At 41.1% G+C, this 19,427-nt stretch overlaps 1 protein-coding gene across 2 annotated transcripts; it reads left to right on the top strand.

Annotated features, from left to right (window-relative positions):
* Positions 1–137: 137 nt before the first annotated feature.
* LOC137998912 (translation factor GUF1 homolog, mitochondrial-like) lies at positions 138–18,841 on the top strand. 2 transcript variants are annotated; one of them, XM_068844749.1, is made up of 22 exons: positions 138–287; positions 545–614; positions 958–1,069; positions 1,686–1,834; positions 2,481–2,561; positions 3,652–3,729; positions 4,368–4,451; positions 4,551–4,615; positions 5,326–5,438; positions 6,820–6,910; positions 7,577–7,706; positions 8,564–8,673; positions 9,041–9,119; positions 10,814–10,862; positions 10,948–11,000; positions 12,946–13,047; positions 13,982–14,115; positions 14,197–14,242; positions 15,283–15,398; positions 16,377–16,436; positions 16,618–16,654; positions 17,744–18,841. In XM_068844749.1, exons 1-22 carry the CDS (start codon positions 226–228, stop codon positions 17,867–17,869), a joined length of 1,947 nt encoding a protein of 648 aa, XP_068700850.1. In that variant the 5' UTR covers positions 138–225; the 3' UTR covers positions 17,870–18,841. The 2 variants fall into 2 exon arrangements, with proteins under 2 accessions (XP_068700850.1, XP_068700849.1); XM_068844748.1 differs by having other exon boundaries at positions 138–399.
* The last annotated feature ends 586 nt before the right edge of the window (positions 18,842–19,427 follow it).

Here is a 19,427-nt window from a genome sequence, read left to right as displayed (position 1 = left end):
ACGTTCAAAATCGGGTTTTGTGATTGGCTGTTCTAAAAAATTGACAAATGAAATGTAATTATCTTGATAACAGCCGCCAGCTGTCTTATCCTCCAGCGGTTGCAGCTCTTAGGACAATTCGGGTTCACTTACATTAAATATACCTTTATATTAAAATATGGCGGATGCATTGATAATTTCTTCGATAATTTCTTCCATATTTAGCACATTTATCTTGGGAACCGAATGGTGAAATTAGCTCCTGTCATGAGATTTAAGTATAGCTATGCAGTTTTCGAGTCAAAAAGGTATTGCCACTTTAACCATTTTTGCTCAATTTTCGTGGTTTAGCAGCCGCTCTGTGAGAGGGAATACATTCATTGCTTTTGGGGCAGAATGCATGCTTTCAGGGAAGGGCAGGTAACTTATTTTTAAAAGTCATGACAACTCGTCAATTTTCTCTGTGTTTTCTTAGAATTTTTTTTGTGAGGATTCGAAATCAACCAGTTTAAAGAAATAAATTACGTAATTATCTTTAATATTTGATAATTTTTTCCATTTGAAGGCGCTTGATCTCTAAGCACCAATTTTGGAGAAAGTTCACTCAATCGGCCCGCCATGGAATGTTCAAAAAGGTAAGAGGTGGAGGTATGTTGTTCTGGGTGAAGGAAACAGGCAAAAATCATTTTTGGTATTTTGTTAATTTTGATTGGCAATTGAAGCTGTCAGAACCAGAATAGGGCTAAATTGTAGAATGCAGGGCCACTTATTTCCATATCATTGAATAACAAGAGCGCTTATTGTTACAATGTATGTGTTTCGTTCTTCAAAGGCTTCCGACAATTTGCATATGGATTGCCCTGTGATTGCCCTGAATTCTATAATCGCTCCTAAAGGGTCTCACATGAATTCTCTTTTATTAGTACAGTTCCATTTAATGAGGTTGAGGAGTTTTTCTCTTTCCTTTTTTTCACTTAGGACAAAATTGACATGTCAGAATTTCCAGTGTCTAGGATAAAGAACTTCAGCATTATTGCTCATATTGATCATGGAAAGAGCACACTTGCTGACAGACTGCTTGAAATGACAGGTATCCATGATGTAAACAAATAAACTGTTTGAATGATGGAGAGTACATGTAGCTTAACATCATTTAGTTTTAAGATGAAATTAATTCACTTACTTGCTCAGAGATGTCATCTGTGAGTTTTATAGCAGAGCTCCGGGTACCAAAGGTGTGCGCGCAGAACACCATGGGTACAAAAATATGGTAACCCATCTGTGCAAGAAAATTTGGTTTTGGTCACCACACAACTGTATGTACATCCACCCCTCCATGAATGCCAATGTGACCAGTGTCACGTGACCATATCGCGGACTCAAGTTTAGAACTCATCAAGGTCAGCTTCTCTTTTTTTAAGTTGACCGCTGACCAGGTACTGGGTTTCAATTAGATCGCAGGCTCCAGCCAGGTTGACTAACCTGAGAACTCCACTCTTAGGCTTGGTATTACAATGTAGGTTGTAACATGTACACCAAGGATGAATAAAATGCTTGCTCTTTATGGAAGTACCTTAAGTAAATTACAGAATGGCATGTCTACTTTTATCTTTGAAATGGGACTGTATAAAACATTAGGAAGAGACCCCTGTACCTTTGTTTATTACTGTTAAGATCTGTTAATTCTGATGCTACATCTCTGTCAGGTACAATATCACGAAACACTGACAACAAGCAAGTACTTGACAAGCTTCAAGTTGAGAGAGAAAGGGGGATCACAGTTAAGGCTCAAACAGTATCACTGTTTTATAATTACAATGGAGAAACATATTTATTAAATCTTATTGATACACCGGTAAGTCTGTGTCAAAAGGAACTCAGTTTGTCATCATTGCAACAATTATTATTGACCATTTAGTCAGTTGAGTATTAAAAGTCAGTCAGTCTGTCTGTCTGGCTGTCTGTCTGCCTGTTTGCCTGTTGTCAGACAATTGGTGAGGCTGAGTCATCAAGGGGCTTACGCAACAACGACAATGAGCAAGCAATGAGCAATGAGATACAGCTATAGGCAGGGCTTCAGATATTTCACTGAAAAAGTTAGGGGAAAAGTGCAGCATCTTTAGCAGATTTGGATCTAGTATTCAAAAGAGCCTTTTGGGAAAAATCTGGAAAGACTTGGTTCCAAAATACTCTTCTGCCCATTTTGAGAACTTTTTATGCATTTTTCTCTGACCTAACCTGCGTAGCAAGCGTTTCCGTTAGATCTCACCGAAGAGAACTTTTGACAGAGCAAAAAATGAAGAGAAGGGTGAGGGGGAGAGGAGGGAAGGAAACAGTTGCCCACAAATCTCGACCCCTGCCCCCCCCCCCCCCTTCCCCTTCCTCCTGAGAGTGAATTAGTTATAAAGTCAGTCAGTTGGTGTCAACCAAATATCTCAAGTAAAGTCTACTATGGTCTCCATTTAGCTTGAATTCAAAAACAATGATGTTTTCTTGTTTAGGGACATGTTGATTTTAGCTATGAAGTATCAAGGTCACTGGCAGCTTGCCAGGGTGTCATTTTACTAGTTGATTCAGCGCAGGTGAGCTGCATGTTTTACACATTAAGTTGGATCAGCTTCGGCTGATTTAATCCATCTTGTTTGAGGGCAGTGAAACACTAGACGAAAAATGGCTGAAAATAAAGGGCATTACTAAAACACAAAACAGCGAAACGGAACACTAAAACACCATGTATGACCCCACCATACATTGAATACTAACTGAAAAAGGTTGGATTTGAGATTACATATCGTTTTAGGCCAAATTAGTCCTAAAACGTTATTGCTCCTAATTCATTGAGATTAAGATTAGGATTCAGATTAAGACTGAGATAAGGTACAATACCGTTTTAGGGTTAGGGTTAGTAGGCCTAAAACAATATTTAATCTCAAATCCAACCTTTGTCGGTTAGTATTCAATGTATGGTGAGGTCATGCATGTACATGGTGTTTTGGAGCTGCGTTTTGGTGTTTCGCTGTTTCGTTGTTTAGTAATGTCCGAAAATAAAGCCTTAAATCAACCCTGTGTGTGTTGTTTACCTCTGAACATGATCAGTGGTGTTGCTGTAAAATGGACTTAATAATCCATTGTGGCATGGCCGAGTGTTGAGAGCACTCACCTCCCACCAATGTGGCCTGGGTTCGATTCCCAGACTCAGCGTCATTTGTGGATTGAGTTTGTTGGTTCTCAACTAAGACTACAATGTACTACTATACTACTATTACTACTGCTGCTGCCTCCACCGCCGCCACCACCACCACTGTCACTGTTGCTGTAAGCAGATCTAATCAAGTATGGGTTTGTGGTGAGTACCTGGAGAAAAGCCTCAGAACAAATTAGTAGAGAACCAACAAACTTGATGCACATATGGCATTGAGCCCAGAGATCAAACCCTGGCCACATTGGTGGAAGGCTTAGCACTCACCACTGAGCTTTCCATGCTTCCCTTCTGTCCGGTCCGAGTTTTCCCTATGAACGACTTAGAGGCAGAAATTTCTAACCTAAAGCTTGTGCGCAGAACAACAAAACAGTTACTTTGGGTTTTTTTCCATGAACGTTGAACAAGTTGAATAAATAGTCTATAGAGAATCCCAAGCAACTCTCCAAATAAATCAAATCATATATTTGTAGGGTGTCCAGGCTCAAACAGTCTCCAACTTTTTCTTGGCATTTGATAAAGACTTAGATATAATACCAGTACTTAACAAGGTAGGTAAAGAGGCAAAGGTGATCACAATAAAGAGGTTAGCACGGCCAAAACTCTTCCTTTCTTTCAGTAGAAAGCATGAATATTGACTTAGTGTGTTTTTCCTAAAGTTCACAGTCTGTCGATCTTAATGACTTCTAATCAAAAGGAACCTAGTGTACATTAGGCTGAGCACGATTAAATGATAATTACGACTTTCTACTCATCATTATTTAAGTGCATAATTAGTTTTATTTTATGTTCTCAGACATTGTTTCCTTGCTTTTTTATTATTGATTTTAAATAATTTTATGAGAGGTGTCTTACTGTATATGTAGCTTTTGCACATTTGTATTTTAATCACAATTTTTGGCTCCTTAAGGACATGTTTTAAATTGCAGTGTTGTATCATAGTGTCTTGATACTCCCTTCAGAAGAGAATGTTTGTGACATATAGCCACCCCACTCCCCCCCCCCCCCCCTCCCTTAACAAGAAATAAAGACAGTGTGGAAAGTTACTTGTATACAGATGTAAGGAAACTGAGAATGAATAACCTGACTTGTGTGCACCAACCACTACACGAGGCCAACTATAACATAAAGTTGTTTGTCTGTCATGTCGTTTAAATGTGTGCCTTACTCTTTTATAACCAATTTTTAGATTGACTTGAAGAGTGCAGATCCTGAGGGTGTTTCGAAGCAAATGGAGAAATTATTTGACATAAGACACGAAGAGATTTTAAAGGTGAAATATAACAACTTACTAACATTTTTTGTATTAACAATTTGCCACAAAAAATTGAATGTTTGTCCTCTTGTTTTTCTTACCATTATTTTCCTTTAGATTTCAGCAAAAACAGGCACTGGGGTGGATAACATCCTTGAAACTATTATTCAACAGCTTCCTTGGTGAGTGGGATTCATGATCACAAGCAAAATATTCATAAGAACATTTTGCCACCTATACTTGTTGAACACCCATCAATATTATGTCATCAAAGCAAAGTCAAATACGTTAATAAAATTAATATTGAATAGAGCGAGTTTCAATTGAGTTTCGTAAAACCAAAACCAAAGTAATTACTTTGGCCAATCAAAAAGTAAGAGACAATCCAGTAAACCAGTCAAATCTTGAAGTAATTACACGTAGCGGACACAAAGCGCGGGAAAATGTGCATGCGTGAGCCATGATTAGTTTTGGTTTCACTTGTGATTGGTTGACAAAGTGGCGCAAGAACTTTGAACCAGTCAGTGAGTGAAGTAATTCACTAATTACTTTCGACACTCAATTGAAAACCGCTCTAAATGTAAGTCAATTAAGTTCCCTCATGAAAACTTTGGGACAAAAAATTGAAGACAAAACAGAGAAAGAAAAGAAATAGCATGTCAGAAGGCTGCTCTAGGGATTTCTCAAGCACTTGATTTATTGCCGAGATTAGGAGATGATTTTTTCCTGAAATGATATTGGTTTGATTTGTTACAAGTGACATGTACATCACTTTAAATATTTGCTCTTTTCAAGATCTTTCACTTTTTCTGTTGCATATTTGTATTATTATTTTTGTTGATTTGTCTACATCGTCATTGGTTAGAAGGTCCTATAAAGTTGTGATATTTAGCCCTCAGGGTGACTCTAAAGCTCCGCTGAAAGCCTTGTTATTTGACTCATGGTATGACCACTACAGAGGTGTGATCTGTCTTGTCGCAGTCTTAAATGGATCACTGACAAAAGGTGCTGTAACTGTTGACATTAAATGATGGTTATTTTATTCTCATAGCATACAAATACTGCCAAAGTAGGAACTTTTCAAAAAAATGACCCCTCTGATGAGTTCTGATGAGGGAAGGAAAGAAAAGAAAATAATATTATTTTAGTGTCTTAGTCTTCTAGCACTGGAGCACTAATTAGGGACACTGTAAACTGAAATTAACAAATTAATGCAAATCAAATCAAATGTTGGTTTTGAGGAAGGGGAAAAACTGGAGTACCAGCAGAAGAACCCCTCGGAGCAAAGTAGAGAACCAACAAACTCGACCCACATATGACACCGAGTCTGGAAATCGAACCCGGGCCACATAGTTGGGAGGTGCGTGCTCTCACAACTACGCCAGCCCTGGAGAAAAAGGAAGAAAAAGAAAATCACTTAATTGACCACTGCCCATTGGGCTCTTCTGGGCCAAGGAATAATACAACAGAACAGAACAACTTTTTTTAACGAATCCCAACTGGTTGGAGGCAAACCAGTTGGCCATTTACAGGTTCGGAGGTGGAGATGAACCAGGAACTACCAGGAACACTTTCAGCTAGTAGCCACCAGAACAGGACTCAAACCTGGGATCTTCAGATCTCAAGACAAGGGCCCCAGCAACTTCTCCTTGCTATCTGAACCTCACAAGGGTAGTAGGAGGACGAGAATAGCCATTTAAAAGAGGAATAGGATTAGTATGGGAAATACAAGAGGCTACATGGTGTAGAAAGCTAGAGTTCTAAGAGATTAGGAAGTCAGAGAAACGTAAAAATGCAGTAGCAACATGAAAACAGCGCACCGGTGGCTCAGTTGGTTGAGCACCGGGCTGTCACGCGGGAGGTCGTGAGTTCAACTCCGGCCGGACCAACACTCAGGGTCTTCAAATAACTGAAGAGAAAGTGCTGCCTTTGTAATTACATCTGCAAATGGTTAGACTCTCTAGTCTTCTCGGATAAGGACGATAAGCCGGAGGTCCCGTCTCACAACCCTTGTTCATTAACTCTGTGGGACGTTAAAGATCCCACACACTATTCGAAAAGAGTAGGGAACAGTGTTCCCGGTGTTGTGGTCTGACCTTTCCAGCATGTGGTCGGCTTGGCAGGATTAGCTTGAAGGACTTCTGTGTGAATGAGACCACAATTGTGTATAACAGCCAGAAGTCAGGCTACTTAGCCAAGTGCTGGAGCCTCACTCAAGTACTCAAAACAGATGTGGTATCTGTAATGCATGATTTTGCTGGTGAAATCATGGCAGCATAGCGTGCGATAGCTAAGCTCCTTAGACATACACTAAAGACACCCTTGCACTGCCTGATCAGAACTTTAAAAAGCCTTTTAGCACTTAATTGGCTACTTGTTTTAACAGGAGATGAAATTATGTCAGGCTACTCTAAACAGAGATATGAAGTAATGGATGTCGGAATTATGTACCCAGGGGAAGTGTCAACAGGGGCTCTGTAAGTAGAATGAGTAGAATGTAAAGCTACTGTAATACGAGCAACAAAAACGTCCAACTTGTCTCGCAAACATTGCTGCGGAACAAGTAGAAAAGCGATGTTGCGTGTTTTACTTCTCACACACAACCTGAAACGCAAAAAAAAAAATGTGTTGCAAGTTGCTGCTGCATGTTTCAGAAAGCAGAGGTCCGTTCTGCTTTCTGTAACAAAATCTCCAAAATGCCGCCCGTTCTACCACTCCAAGGCAACTTGTTTCACAACAAAATCACTTTCCTGGCGCTCTTGATTCGTCAAGAGTGGAGATTACGTCATACGTGGCTGCAGTACGTTTCCTCTGCCAAGTGGCGACCGCCATCTTTGTTTTCATAGATAAATTAAGCTTACGTGACCTCGTAGCCGGCCAATCAGAGGCCTGAATTCACGCAACTTGCAACACATTTTTTTGTTGCGTGACAGGTTGTGCGTGAAATGTAAAACGCACAACATCGCTTTTCGACTAGTTGCGAGAAAAGTTGGACGTTTTTCTTGCTCGTATTAGCGTAGCTTAGATTAAATCCCTTTGCAAGTTAAGAACTTCCTCCACACTGTTTTTTTCGTGCGTTTCTTACTCTATACTCAACTCGTGGTCTGATAATTACTATTAGTAATTTAATTTTGACTCATCAGCTATGCCGGTCAAGTTGGGTTTGTTGCCTGTGGAATAAGGAACAGTAAAGATGCACAGATAGGAGACACATTTTTCCATCCCCACTCACCTGTGGAGCCATTATCAGGATTTAAACCCATGAAACCCACGGTAAGCTTCGGGGGGAGGGGTGGGAGCGTTCCCGTACGTAGCCTAAAACCAAGTTAATTCCTTAGCCAACCAAAACAGACACAAACAAACCAATGACCCACTCAGAACGCAAGGCAAAGACATATAGCCAGCGCCTAAGCGCGGGAAAAGATGTGCAGTCGCGTTGGGTTTTGTTAGTTTTCTGATTGGCCGAGAATGTGACACGTTTTTTTTTTTTTTACCCAGTCAGAGGTAGCCACACAAATCAAAGCAACTTACCAATAATTAATATTTCGCATTTGACTATTCGAAATTTACGCGAAATTTATAGACAATTGCGCTTGGATAAGAATATTTGAATATCTGGAGAAGACCTCTCGATAGGAACACATTCAATTTTCATGTGGCACTAAATCTCTGAATGTAACCTGGGACCCATTTGTGGAAAGCGGGTGAAATTACTTCTGCAGTGGTAAAGCAACCTGTTTGTTAGTCCGTTCACACTTGGTACCCTGGTATGGTGGTCCAGCACGGGTACTAGGATAGTTTTGTTCGGGCACCTCATGCCCGAAATTGGATCCGGAATTGCCAGGTGCAAGTCCTGTATTTTTTTTGTTTGTACCTCCTTAACCGACGTAAGGAAAAGGCTGGGGAACTGGCGAAACCGAGTTTAGACCACACTCTCGAGCTTCCCATCGGTACCAGAGTACTACTTCCCCTGAAAGGTGATAACCTTGCCGGGCCATGAAAAATGTTTGTTCACAGTAGTTCCCGTGTTGAAGCACCAGGCATCGGGGACCAATCCTTAACGAGACCTAACTGAGTAAATCTACTGGACGCCTTGTGATTTTCGTTCGTGATTGTTTCTTGTTTCAAAGGTCTTTGCTGGTATATACCCTGTGGATCAGACAGAACACATCTATTTGCGATCTGCCATTGAAAAGCTCACTTTGAATGATGCCAGCGTCACTGTGCATGCAGATAGTTGGTATGAAAATAACGTAATGATTTTGGTTGGCCTTCTATCTAAATTGTATACAATTGATCTTGAATAAGTTTGTTTTTTTTTTTTTCTTGTCGGTCAATATCATACAAACATAAGTTTATTAGCTTTAAAAACAACATTATTTAGAAAAGGCTTAGAAAGGGACTTAAAGGCGGAGTTGTGCAGCAAATACAGGTTGACATTTTTCCAACCTCGTTCTCAGGGCCTCTCTCAAAGGAGGCTGAGAAGAGAGACCCTGGGAACGAGGTTGACATTTTGCGTGTTATTGACCAGAAATATGAGCACAGAGCACTGACGGTTGATCCAATAATCTCAACTATTTAAAGAAATGTTATATCTTTATTTTTAGCCTTGCTCTTGGTCAAGGCTGGCGGCTGGGCTTCCTCGGTCTGCTTCACATGGATGTCTTTAAACAGAGACTAGAGCAGGTTTGTGCCTTCAACGAAGACTGCTCCGTTGCATATGCCAATCATCCTCACTAGCCTCGTTAGCACGAACAAATTCAAAAGAATGTTTGCGCCAAAGTGAGGCTAGTGAGGATGATTAGCACAAAGACAAAAGAATAATTTCCTGGCCGCTTTTCATGAATACGGTCTATACTCTCTACAAACAGTATTTTGAAACAGGGATACGGTTTATCATCATTATTCTTAAAGACTAGAAGATTAACAATTTTCAGTTGCTTTCAAAGATGCCTTTTTCAGTCGCATTTTTAAAGACGTGGGGTCCGTTTCTTGGGAGTCCCGAATCTTTCGGGGTGTCACAATTCCTTTCGTATCTTACGAAAGGAGAAGTTTTTTAAGTCATCAAACTTCACAGTCATTTTGCTGTTGGTTATCTTGAAAACATACTAAAAATCAGCTTTTTAAAACAAGCGGAAGGCAGTTGCACAAATGGCTTTTGGGGCCCGAAAAGTTATCGGGACTTTCAAGAAACCGGTGGGTCCCCTGTACCCAGTTGTTCGAAGACTGGCAACTGAGCTAATCCTGGATAACTGGAAATTTGAAATGAATCTTATTTACTGATAAAAAAGATATTTCCACGAGAGTTTTAGTCTCAGTTCAATTTTGACTTCAACTTTTTTCTTGACAGAAAAAATTCAAAAATTCCCGTGGTCGGGATCTAATTACAGATTTGTGTTAAGGACGGTGCCTACTAATTCAAAGATATTTTAGCGCGGTTTATGAATATGCGGGAAAAGCGGACCTTAATTGAAATAAAAAAAAAAATTGGGGATAACCACTTATTAATGTCCCATTAATGAACAATATTTGTAAAGAGCTTTAGAAATACCAAGCAATGTATGGCGTTATTTTCCAAATAGAAGCTTAATTATCTCTGAAAAATGCATGGTTACTCCCAATTTTCTTTTTAGATACCGAGAGCACTTGCTAAGTTCCGCTTTCTCCGCATAGTTTTAAACCGCGCAAAAATATCCGTGCATTGGTAAGCACTACCGATAGGAAACCCGGGTATCTGGAGATGCGCAGAACGTATGCGCAATAACAATAGTAGGGACCGTCCTTAATCGGGATTTGATCAACTGGGTCCCGGAGGGTTGAATGGGTTGAACGGGAGGGGGGGGGGAGGGAAGGGGGGGGGGAAAGGAAGCATGTTGGGGGGTTTCGAACTCCAGTACGAACTAGACGGAGAGGGAGACCGCGTAACAGCTGGAGGAGAGACACTGACCGTACCATCCAGTCGAGAGGTCTCTCTTGGCATCAGCTTGAACAGCTGTCCAGGGACAGAGGGGACTGGAGGGACCTTGTAAGTGGCCTATGTTCCGTGATGGAATGATAAAGGCTTCAGATCAGATCAGAGACCATCTCTGCTTTTAGTTTTTGACGTTGACTTTCAAAGTTTTCCCAGTCCAACTTTTTGATTAGTTGGTTGGCGTCAGCATCCTAACTGGAACGAGTAAGGACGCGAACCGCACGGTTCTGGAGTTTCTGTAATTTGTCAGCTAAACCAACCGGTTGGGTACTGGGAAATCATGCTGGGAAAGTTGAACGCTTCCAAGGACAGTCCGAGTGGAGATTATCAATTTAAAGAAAACAACACATCGTGGAAGGGGCAAATCAAACATTGGAGAAAATATTTAACAATTTCCTGTTGTTTTCAGGAATACAACGCAGGTGTGATTGTAACCTCGCCGAATGTCCCTTACAAAGGTACTGCTCTTCAGCGTTTAAGCTCCCTTTGTTTGGTTCTGATGCGACTCGAGCTTACCTTTACTTTTCTGCTTTGTTTTGACAGTAATTTTAGCAGGCAAAGAAGAGAAAGAAATTGAAGTCCTCAATCCTTTGGAAGTAAGATGGGGAAAACTTTGAAAAAAGCATTTCAAGTTTTTGTCTAACAAAAACACACAGTACACCAACTCTGCCGTACATACCTTATTGAGAAATCCAATTCTTGTAAAAAACAAGTTTGAATTGATTTTTTTCAATTTTGCCGGTGTAGAAAGTGAATTACTACCCTCGAGGTGATTGGTTAAAACGTCTCGCCCCTCATTTTTAGCCAATAGGGAGTTAAAGCAAAAGCGACGTTTACGACAACGACAACGCCAAAAAGCAAGATTAGTATCAGTTAAAAATGGAGAAATAATCTTGCTACACGTGCAACACGAATTTCTGTGCATTTGTTTGCCGTAGTCCACAAAACAACGGAGTTTAAGGGCCCATTTACATGAAAAGAGGATGATCCTAGCACTAGGATCATCGTCTTTCCATGTAAACAGACCCTAAGCATTCTCGCCACTAGAGCCTCGGGTCGACCCAAGGCTCTGGGAAACTCTATTTAGGAAAACATGCGCCGTAGGGTTCTTTAGCCAAAAATTGGCTATTTGAACCTTACTGCGCCTGCTCACTCCTCGTGCTAACATGAATGCACCAATTAGAGACGCTTTTGATTGTCCTTCACGAAACCAATGAGAAGACACTTTGATTCAGGGTTCCCCAGAGCTCTTCTCTCCCTCAGTCAAGAGAAGAGCTCTGGGGTCGAGAGTGGACCCCTAAGAAACGACGACGGCTACGCCACAGAACAATAATATCATTGATAATAATCGTGCTGCACGTGCAGCACGGATTTTAGCAAGGAGGTGTGCGGTCCTCTGCATAACGACGACGTGAAATCACCAAATTTGAGGTTTTGACGACAACGTAAGCATGCAACAGAGAATCTTTCATTCTCTGTTTTCACTCCGAAACCGCTCGTACCAATTTATTTTTAGGATACGTTGCCCATGTCGTCGGACGTGAACGAGACTGAATAATCACGAAAGACTTATGATAGAGCCAAATTATAGTCTGAGGTGACGTTTTCGTCGACCGTCGCCGTCGTAGATCTTAAGGTCCCTAAAAACGTGAAATCACCTAATTTTAGGTTTTGACGACAACGTGAGCGTATAACAAATGAACCAGTCATTTTCTGTTTCGATTTTAAAACCGTTCGTACCCATCCAGTTACAGGATATAGTTCGCCCGTATTGTACAAGGTGAACAAGACGAAATAATCGCGAACTACGAGCGATAACGCTAAGTTATATTTTGGAATGACGTTTTCGTTGCCGTAGCCGTCGTCTTTGCTTAAACTCCCTAATCAAACGCAAAAGTAAAAGCATTTCCCGTGCGTTTTCCCCCGCTCAAGGACGGTGCCTACTAATTCAAAGGTATTTTTGCGCGGTTTTCTGAATATGCGGGAAAAGCAGATCTTAACAAGTATTAATGAAGTTCAAAAAGAAAATTGAGGGTAACCACGCATTTTTCGAAGAGAATTAATCAACAATATTTGTAAAAAACTTTAAAATACAGAGCAATTTATGGCATTCTTTGCCAAATTGAAGCTTAGTTATCTCTGAAAAATGCATCGTTTTCCCCAATTTCCTTTTTGGATACCATGAGCACTTGCTCAGTTCTGCTTTCTCTGCATAGTTTTGAACCGCGCAAAAATATCCCTGTATTAATACGCATCGCCGATAGGAATCCGAATATCTCGAGATGCGCAGAACGCATGCGCAGTAACAATAGTAGGCACCGTCCTTAACGACGGCTGCAAGTAATTCCTTTGTGTTGTGAGTGGCTCGTTTGATTATCTGCGTGTGTTGTGATTGGCTAACTTTATTACGTTGACTTTCTCACTGCACTTAATTTAAACACCACTTTTCTCTAAACGTTAGGATTAATAAACTGCTCGAAAATGAATGGCACAGAAAAAGCGACGATGCGCAACTTTACCATGAAATGATTTGTTTTTTAGCTTCCAGAACCCTCAATGGTTAAGCTATACATGGAGCCCTTTGTGGTGGGTACAATCGTTTTCACCGAGGAGTGCATGGGGAAAATGCTTACTCTTTGTGAGGTAAGTTTGGGATTTTTTTGTTCAACTCTTGTCTCCATATCCTGCAGTCGGCATTGACTCATGGCTGGTTTTGCTTACCTGGCGGGCGTCACATGCCACCAGCCTTTTTGAGATATCACTGCCAAGCTAGACTAATTTTGCTTGAGAAAATGGAACAAACATCAACACTGTGCCCTATTTTTGGCAAAAAGTGTGTGTTCTCTTCTACCTTCAACAGAGTTAATGAACAAGGGCTGTCTTTTCTAGCGTGACCTACTGCTTGAAGTCCTTATACGAGAAGGCTTTTTCAGTCTTTGCAGATGAAAATAGAGAGGCTGCACTTTCTTCTCACTTGTTTTTCAACAATGTAAAACCCTGAATGTTGTCCGGCCGGGGTTCCGCCACCTTGCGAGTAGAGCCTCTCTAAAACTCGCCAGAGGGCGAGCAAGAAAGGCTTTGTAGAAATCGTGTCAAGCCTTTTAAGTTGCTGCAACCCAAGTTTCTGGGCTAGTCACTCCGGTCAAACCTGTATAGGCAACGTGTGCATCATATTTTTGACAAGGCGAAGGTCAAAGTCTAGCCTTCAGTACGAAGGCGTCTAGGAGTGCGATCGAGACTTGGCCTGGGTTTGAAACTGTCTCCAAGCAACGGCTTGCGCATACTCAATAGAGACTTAACACGATTTCTGCAGAGTCCTTTCTTTCTCATCGAGTCAAGAAAGCCTCTGCTGGCATGGTGGGGTTCCGCGAACCGCCGCCGCACGCCGGATGCCTGATGCTCAACTGCTCGGAGGTACATCCTGACGAACTCGCGAAAATTGAGGAGGATAAACGACAATTGGCGATAATCCTGGAATTGGACACTTAACGGGAAGCTCAGCTAAAAATGACAAGCTTTCCACGGTTTTTTTTTTTTTACTTCGCGTATAATTTTTCTTTGTCGTCTTTTCTTACAGAGTAGGCGCGGTGAACAACAAGAAGTGCTGTACATAGATGAGTCACGTGTCATGATAAAGTACTTGTTACCACTGAGTGAAGTCATCGTTGATTTCTATGACGAGCTCAAATCTCAGTCCTCTGGTTATGCGAGGTGAGTTTAACATTTATAGGGCCGGACAAATTGATTTTCTTCGGGTCTCTTTATATACTTACTAAATGTTTTTCTTTTCAGCTTTGATTATGAAGACGAAGGCTACAGAGAGACGAGCATAGTTAGGGTACAGTTGAGCTTTTTGCCTTTTTTTGCTTTTCATGTTTCAATGCGCGGTAATGCCCGCAGAATTGTTGTCCTCCGGTGTGTTTCCGTATTGCGTGCCTGGCTCATACAATATGTGTTACTCTGTAGTCTCGTTTCACCGGCGTCATACCACTAGGAATGACCCTGAAATGGAGAAGCGCCCCGTTTCAATTTCTCCGCTTTGCTGACACGGGAATAAGTTTCATCCGTGTAAGCCCTTGTGGGTTTTTAATCTCTTCTGGAGAAATAATTCTGCATACCTTAGCTTTTGTCCCCTGTTCCCATCATTGTTTCGCTCTTTCCAGATTTACGACTAACCCTAAACGCGTATTTTTTCCCCCATTTTTTTAACTTTTCGTTTCGCCTTTGTTTTATACACAAAAAAATTTTGCCGAGCCATTTGGGTCCCAATGATAACTAATGACGTCAAAGAAGTCAAGAATGTAATTCCACCATTCACTCAGAACATTGACTAGCATCCGAAGGGTAACTATTGTCCGACATTTCTATAGAGACTTAACAAAAAAGCTATTGATTTTCAACAAGACTTCTTACACTTTTGCTCATTTCTTTCTAAAGAGATGCGAACAAGTTACTTCTTTGACGTCATTAGTTACCAGGGCCCAACTGACTCGGCCAAATTTTTTTGCGTATAATCAAAGGCCTACTAAAACGTGTGGATACACAAATTTGAAGTACTTCACTCCAGATACTGTAGATGTTTAAACTCGTTTTTCCCCGTTGATTTATGCCGATAATTGATTTTGTTTTCGCCTTGATTTTTTTCTCTTGATTTATGGCTCGCGCGCTTAGCACTTTGGCCTGAAGTCAACGAGAAAAAGATGGGTCCGTAACTTACAGTACGGACCTCGAACTGGGTTGAGAATATTTATAGATCAATATAGATTGTTCAAAGTAAATTTTAACACTCCTATTTCAAAGCCCTTGAAGGGTGATGGAAACTCCGCGAGTGTACTGTAAACTTGATGCTGACTTGAAGCCGTGTTTTCTATTTTTCAGATGGACATTTTAATTAACGGCACTGCAATTGATGCATTAAGCTGTATAGTTCATGCAGACAAGGCGGTGGAGTCAGGGCGATCACTTTGCACCAAGCTTAAAGAAGTCATTCCAAGGTACGTCTCATCCTGCGTGCAGGTAGTCTTTCTTCACTTTAATAATTCTGTACACACTCCTCTTGGACTGCAGTTGTGTCCGAAAATGCTCCCTTTTGGACCCAATGAATCCCAATGAATCCCAATGAATCCCTGATTCTTGCGTGACGAGGATTACAATGCGACGCGAAAACAAAGAAGAGCAATGAAGAGCACCGCGCACCGGTGGCTCAGTTGGTTGAGCATCGGGCTGTCACGCGGGAGGTTGTGAGTTCAACTCCGGCCGGACCAACACTCAGGGTCTTCAAATAACTGAAGAGAAAGTGCTGCCTTTGTAATTACATCTGCAAATGGTTAGACTCTCTAGTCTTCTCGGATACGGACAACCCTTCAATGTCATAATCTTGTGGGACGTAAAAGAACTCGCTCTGTTGTGCGACCCCCACCACAGTTGTGGTGAAAGTGGATAAATAAGACGCCCAACAAGAGCGTTCACATTGCATGCTGACAGTTTAGTCGTCCTTTATGGGCCACACGCTGATCTGGTCACACTGCTAATCGCAAAGTTAACGAAACAAACCAAATGAATGAAAAAGGTGATTCCATTGAAATGACAGAAACGGATTTGGCAAGGTGCAGTAATGAAATTAAAAAAAACAAAAAAAAAGGTTCCTAAAATGCGGTGTGCTAAGCGGTCACCCATCTCTGCAGATATCCCAGCCAACAGGGTTTGAGCTAGCACTTGTTATATGAGACTCCGTTTAAAACAAACTCAACTGAATTTTATGCGTGTTCATCCCATAGGCAGATCATGGAAACGTAAATAATCGTAAAAAGCGCCAATGCGCAAAAATAAACTCCCGTAAAAAATCGTGCCACACGTTACTAAAGGGAGGGGAGGCATGCAGCGAAGTCAGGGAATCCTTCGAAATTCAACCCGTATCGCGGAATGGGTGTCACTCATAACAACTTGCTTTTCACCTTCGTTCTGTTGAACAGGCAGCTATTCGAGGTTGTGATTCAAGCATCTATACGCGGGAGAATCACGGCAAGAGAAACGTAAGGATATACTCATAGCCTGATCTTCACGTTATGCATATTTTGCGTTCACTCAAAACGCGTTACAAGCTTTGAAAAACGTTTAAAATCCGAACTCAGCGGTTTTATGAAAATGCTGATGACGATGATGATGTTGGTGATGGTTGTGATAATGACGAAGATGATGTTTTTCTCGCCACAGGATAAAAGCTCTAAGAAAAGACGTCACGGCAAAATGTGTAAGTCTTCCGTTGCGGTCATCTGTTCCTTTCTTGCTTATCTGATCTATCTGTGGTTTCCTTGAAATTCAAATTGTAGGTCTTTTAGTAGACTTGTTAACTATCCTCTTCTTGGACGAAAAATAAACAGGAGTTGACTAAAGAATCTGAAGCAAGCATTAAATGTCAGCAGAAACCCATAAGAGTTGAAACGTGTAACGGCCCCTTGTGTGCTGGGAAACAAGCTTCTGAATATTCAATTTGCTAAGTACCATATTTGGAACAACAAGAGCGAGGGGTTTCCAAATATGGTACTTAGCACTGAAACATTCAACCAATCAGTTCGCACTGAATATTCGGAAGCTGTGAACACGCGTTACACGTTGCAACCCTTATGGGTTTCTGATGTCAGTTATGCTTTACAAGAGTTTTTCGAGTGATGCTTAAAAACGATTAGCGGTCCGAGGGGGAACTATAACCTCATCAGCCTTAGGATTAACATTTCCTTTCATCTTTTGATGGTTTTCACCTGACGTCACAGCAGCCATGTTGGTGCACAGATCAATAGAGTAAAATGTCTTTTGGGGATTTGACTCTATTATTATGCAAAACATGAGCCATAATTTACTGTTGTCATGTGGACCAACATGGCCGCCTCATCACGTGATCGAAAATCATCCATAATGAAAATTCCCTCGAAATCTAGCTTTTAATGGGGAGTAACAGCAAACTGACGGTCACTTTTCTTACTCGATTGAGCTAGTAGAATTTTAGTTTCAAAATTACTTTAGCAATTTATCTATCTGTTTATTTTCCTTTTCGAGGAGCCACTTGCCAAGTAGTATTGTAAACTTTGTGGCATTTAAGTGAAATCATGAGTAGAAAATAGCAAAATATAATTGCTATAGGTTGTTGTAGTTATCTCAGCGATAGATTTGAATATTTCAGGTTAGTTCAGTCTTGTATCGATATGGTACGTTACGGTATATATCGAGAGTCCGGCAACGGCCTTCAAATATCGTTTGTATTTGTCAGATTTTTTTTTTGTCGGATTTACGAAAGGCACAAATTGATAAACATCAACACGGAAATTTTTATTTCTCTTGACAGTACGGTGGTGACATAACCAGAAAAATGAAGTTACTGCAAAAGCAAAAGGAAGGGAAAAAGCGAATGAAGAGGATAGGAAGAGTGGATGTCCCTCATGAAGCATTTCTTGCTGTTTTGAGAAGATGACATTAGCGTTGAAACTATAACCGGGACTTGGTTTGGCCTTTTTATGTTCTCATATAACAACTTGCTAAAGTCGATTGCGAGAGATATTCGTTTCCACGTTTCCGAATCTATGAAGACTTGCTTCGACCTCTGAACAGAGACAACGGTTTTCCGACGATATATACCCGAACTTTGCCGAAGATGACACAAAACGTGGTCTCGCGTTGTAACAGTTGATCACTTTCATATAATGAATTTACATATAATTGGTTCGGAGCGAAAATCTTGCTTTTGTCAGTCGGGTGTGAGAAATTAGCCTGCATGCCCTAGATAAATATTTTGCGTCCAGATGCGTGAGACTTGACAGGTGCAGAGTCGTATTGGACTGATGTCGTTGCATATTAGAAAAAAACCGTGGTGGGTCCGGTTGGTAGACTAACTTTTTGCATTTTTTTTTTCTTTCGAAAACAGAGACTTGAAAAATTGCAAAAACTGGGAAGGTTAAGGCTGTTAACACTTGCCGAGACTACCATCACCCGGGTATCAGAAAAACCGAAGAAAGTAATGAGATGAGATAACAATACAAATCTTAAAATGTGTTTATGGGGCTTAAATATCTGCAAAAGTATAATGAAATGCACAGTACTGAAAAATTGAAAATTGCGCTCCCATAGATGAAGTTCCGCCAATAAGCGGAGTTTAAAGAAGCACACATTCAACCAGGTTTTCTGAGCCCGCGAGACTGAGCACCCCCAGCAAACCATTGTTTTAATGAAAACCGCTGGTCAGCCACCTTGGTTCTGGTCATTGCTATCTAAGGTCTTCCATTACAAATAGGTGATTTTCACGTGACGTCATCGCCGCCATGTTGGTGGACGAAAACAAAATAGCTCTCATTTCCTCCTTTTATTCGTCCGCCAGAAATTGTACATTGCAGCATTGTTATCTTTGTCTCTAGAGATTGGTTGCAAACCACCAATACACACTTTTTCGAATACAGAAACGTGCAACTTGTTTTGAAAAACAAACGGGGGAAAATTATGTTTATATTCGTATCTGTAGATAAAAGAATGTGTCCACGCGTAGGGTTTTCAAATCGTGTTTGTTCGAGTTTGTTCGTCCACGCGAATGCGCGAAAACGATTGGACAACCTCCACCTGTAGATCATGCGTGCGCATGCGCTCTCTGTGATTTCACGAGTCTTTGAAGTCATCGTATTCGGAATTCTTCGTTTGCACTCGTCCACAAGAATACGATAAACATCCGTTTTCTACAGTCCGGAGAGCCTTTTTATAAACAGTTTGGAGCAATTGCAGAATACCCGGCCCACCAAATGTCCTACTTAAAAAAGCTGCCAACGCGGTCCGCAGTCCCGTAGTCGTTGAATGAAAAATGTTAAAGTGAACTGCCACCGCGGTCCGCAGTCCCATAGTCGTTAACTGCAAAATGTTAAAGTGAACTGCCACCGCGGTCCGCTGTCCCGTAGCCGTTGAATGAAAACTGTTAAAGGAAAAGCACTAAAATGAACTGCCACCGCGGTCCGCAGTCCCGTAGTCGATGACAACCTCTCTTCTTTCCT

This window comes from Montipora foliosa, chromosome 4, assembly GCF_036669935.1.
Source record: "Montipora foliosa isolate CH-2021 chromosome 4, ASM3666993v2, whole genome shotgun sequence".
In the NCBI taxonomy this organism is placed as follows: Eukaryota; Metazoa; Cnidaria; class Anthozoa; order Scleractinia; family Acroporidae; genus Montipora; species Montipora foliosa.
Note: the sequence above shows the minus strand (reverse complement) of the source record. Positions and strands in the feature narration are given on the sequence as shown.

Excerpts from the sequence above, each read along its gene's own strand:
- LOC137998912 (XM_068844748.1), top strand. The coding sequence starts at position 266 with ATGCAGTTTTCGAGTCAAAAAGGTATTGCCACTTTAACCATTTTTGCT. Across the intron at positions 15,399-16,376 it reads CTTAAAGAAGTCATTCCAAG|GCAGCTATTCGAGGTTGTGA; the intron begins GTACGTCTCATC and ends TCTGTTGAACAG. Across the intron at positions 16,437-16,617 it reads AGAATCACGGCAAGAGAAAC|GATAAAAGCTCTAAGAAAAG; the intron begins GTAAGGATATAC and ends TTCTCGCCACAG.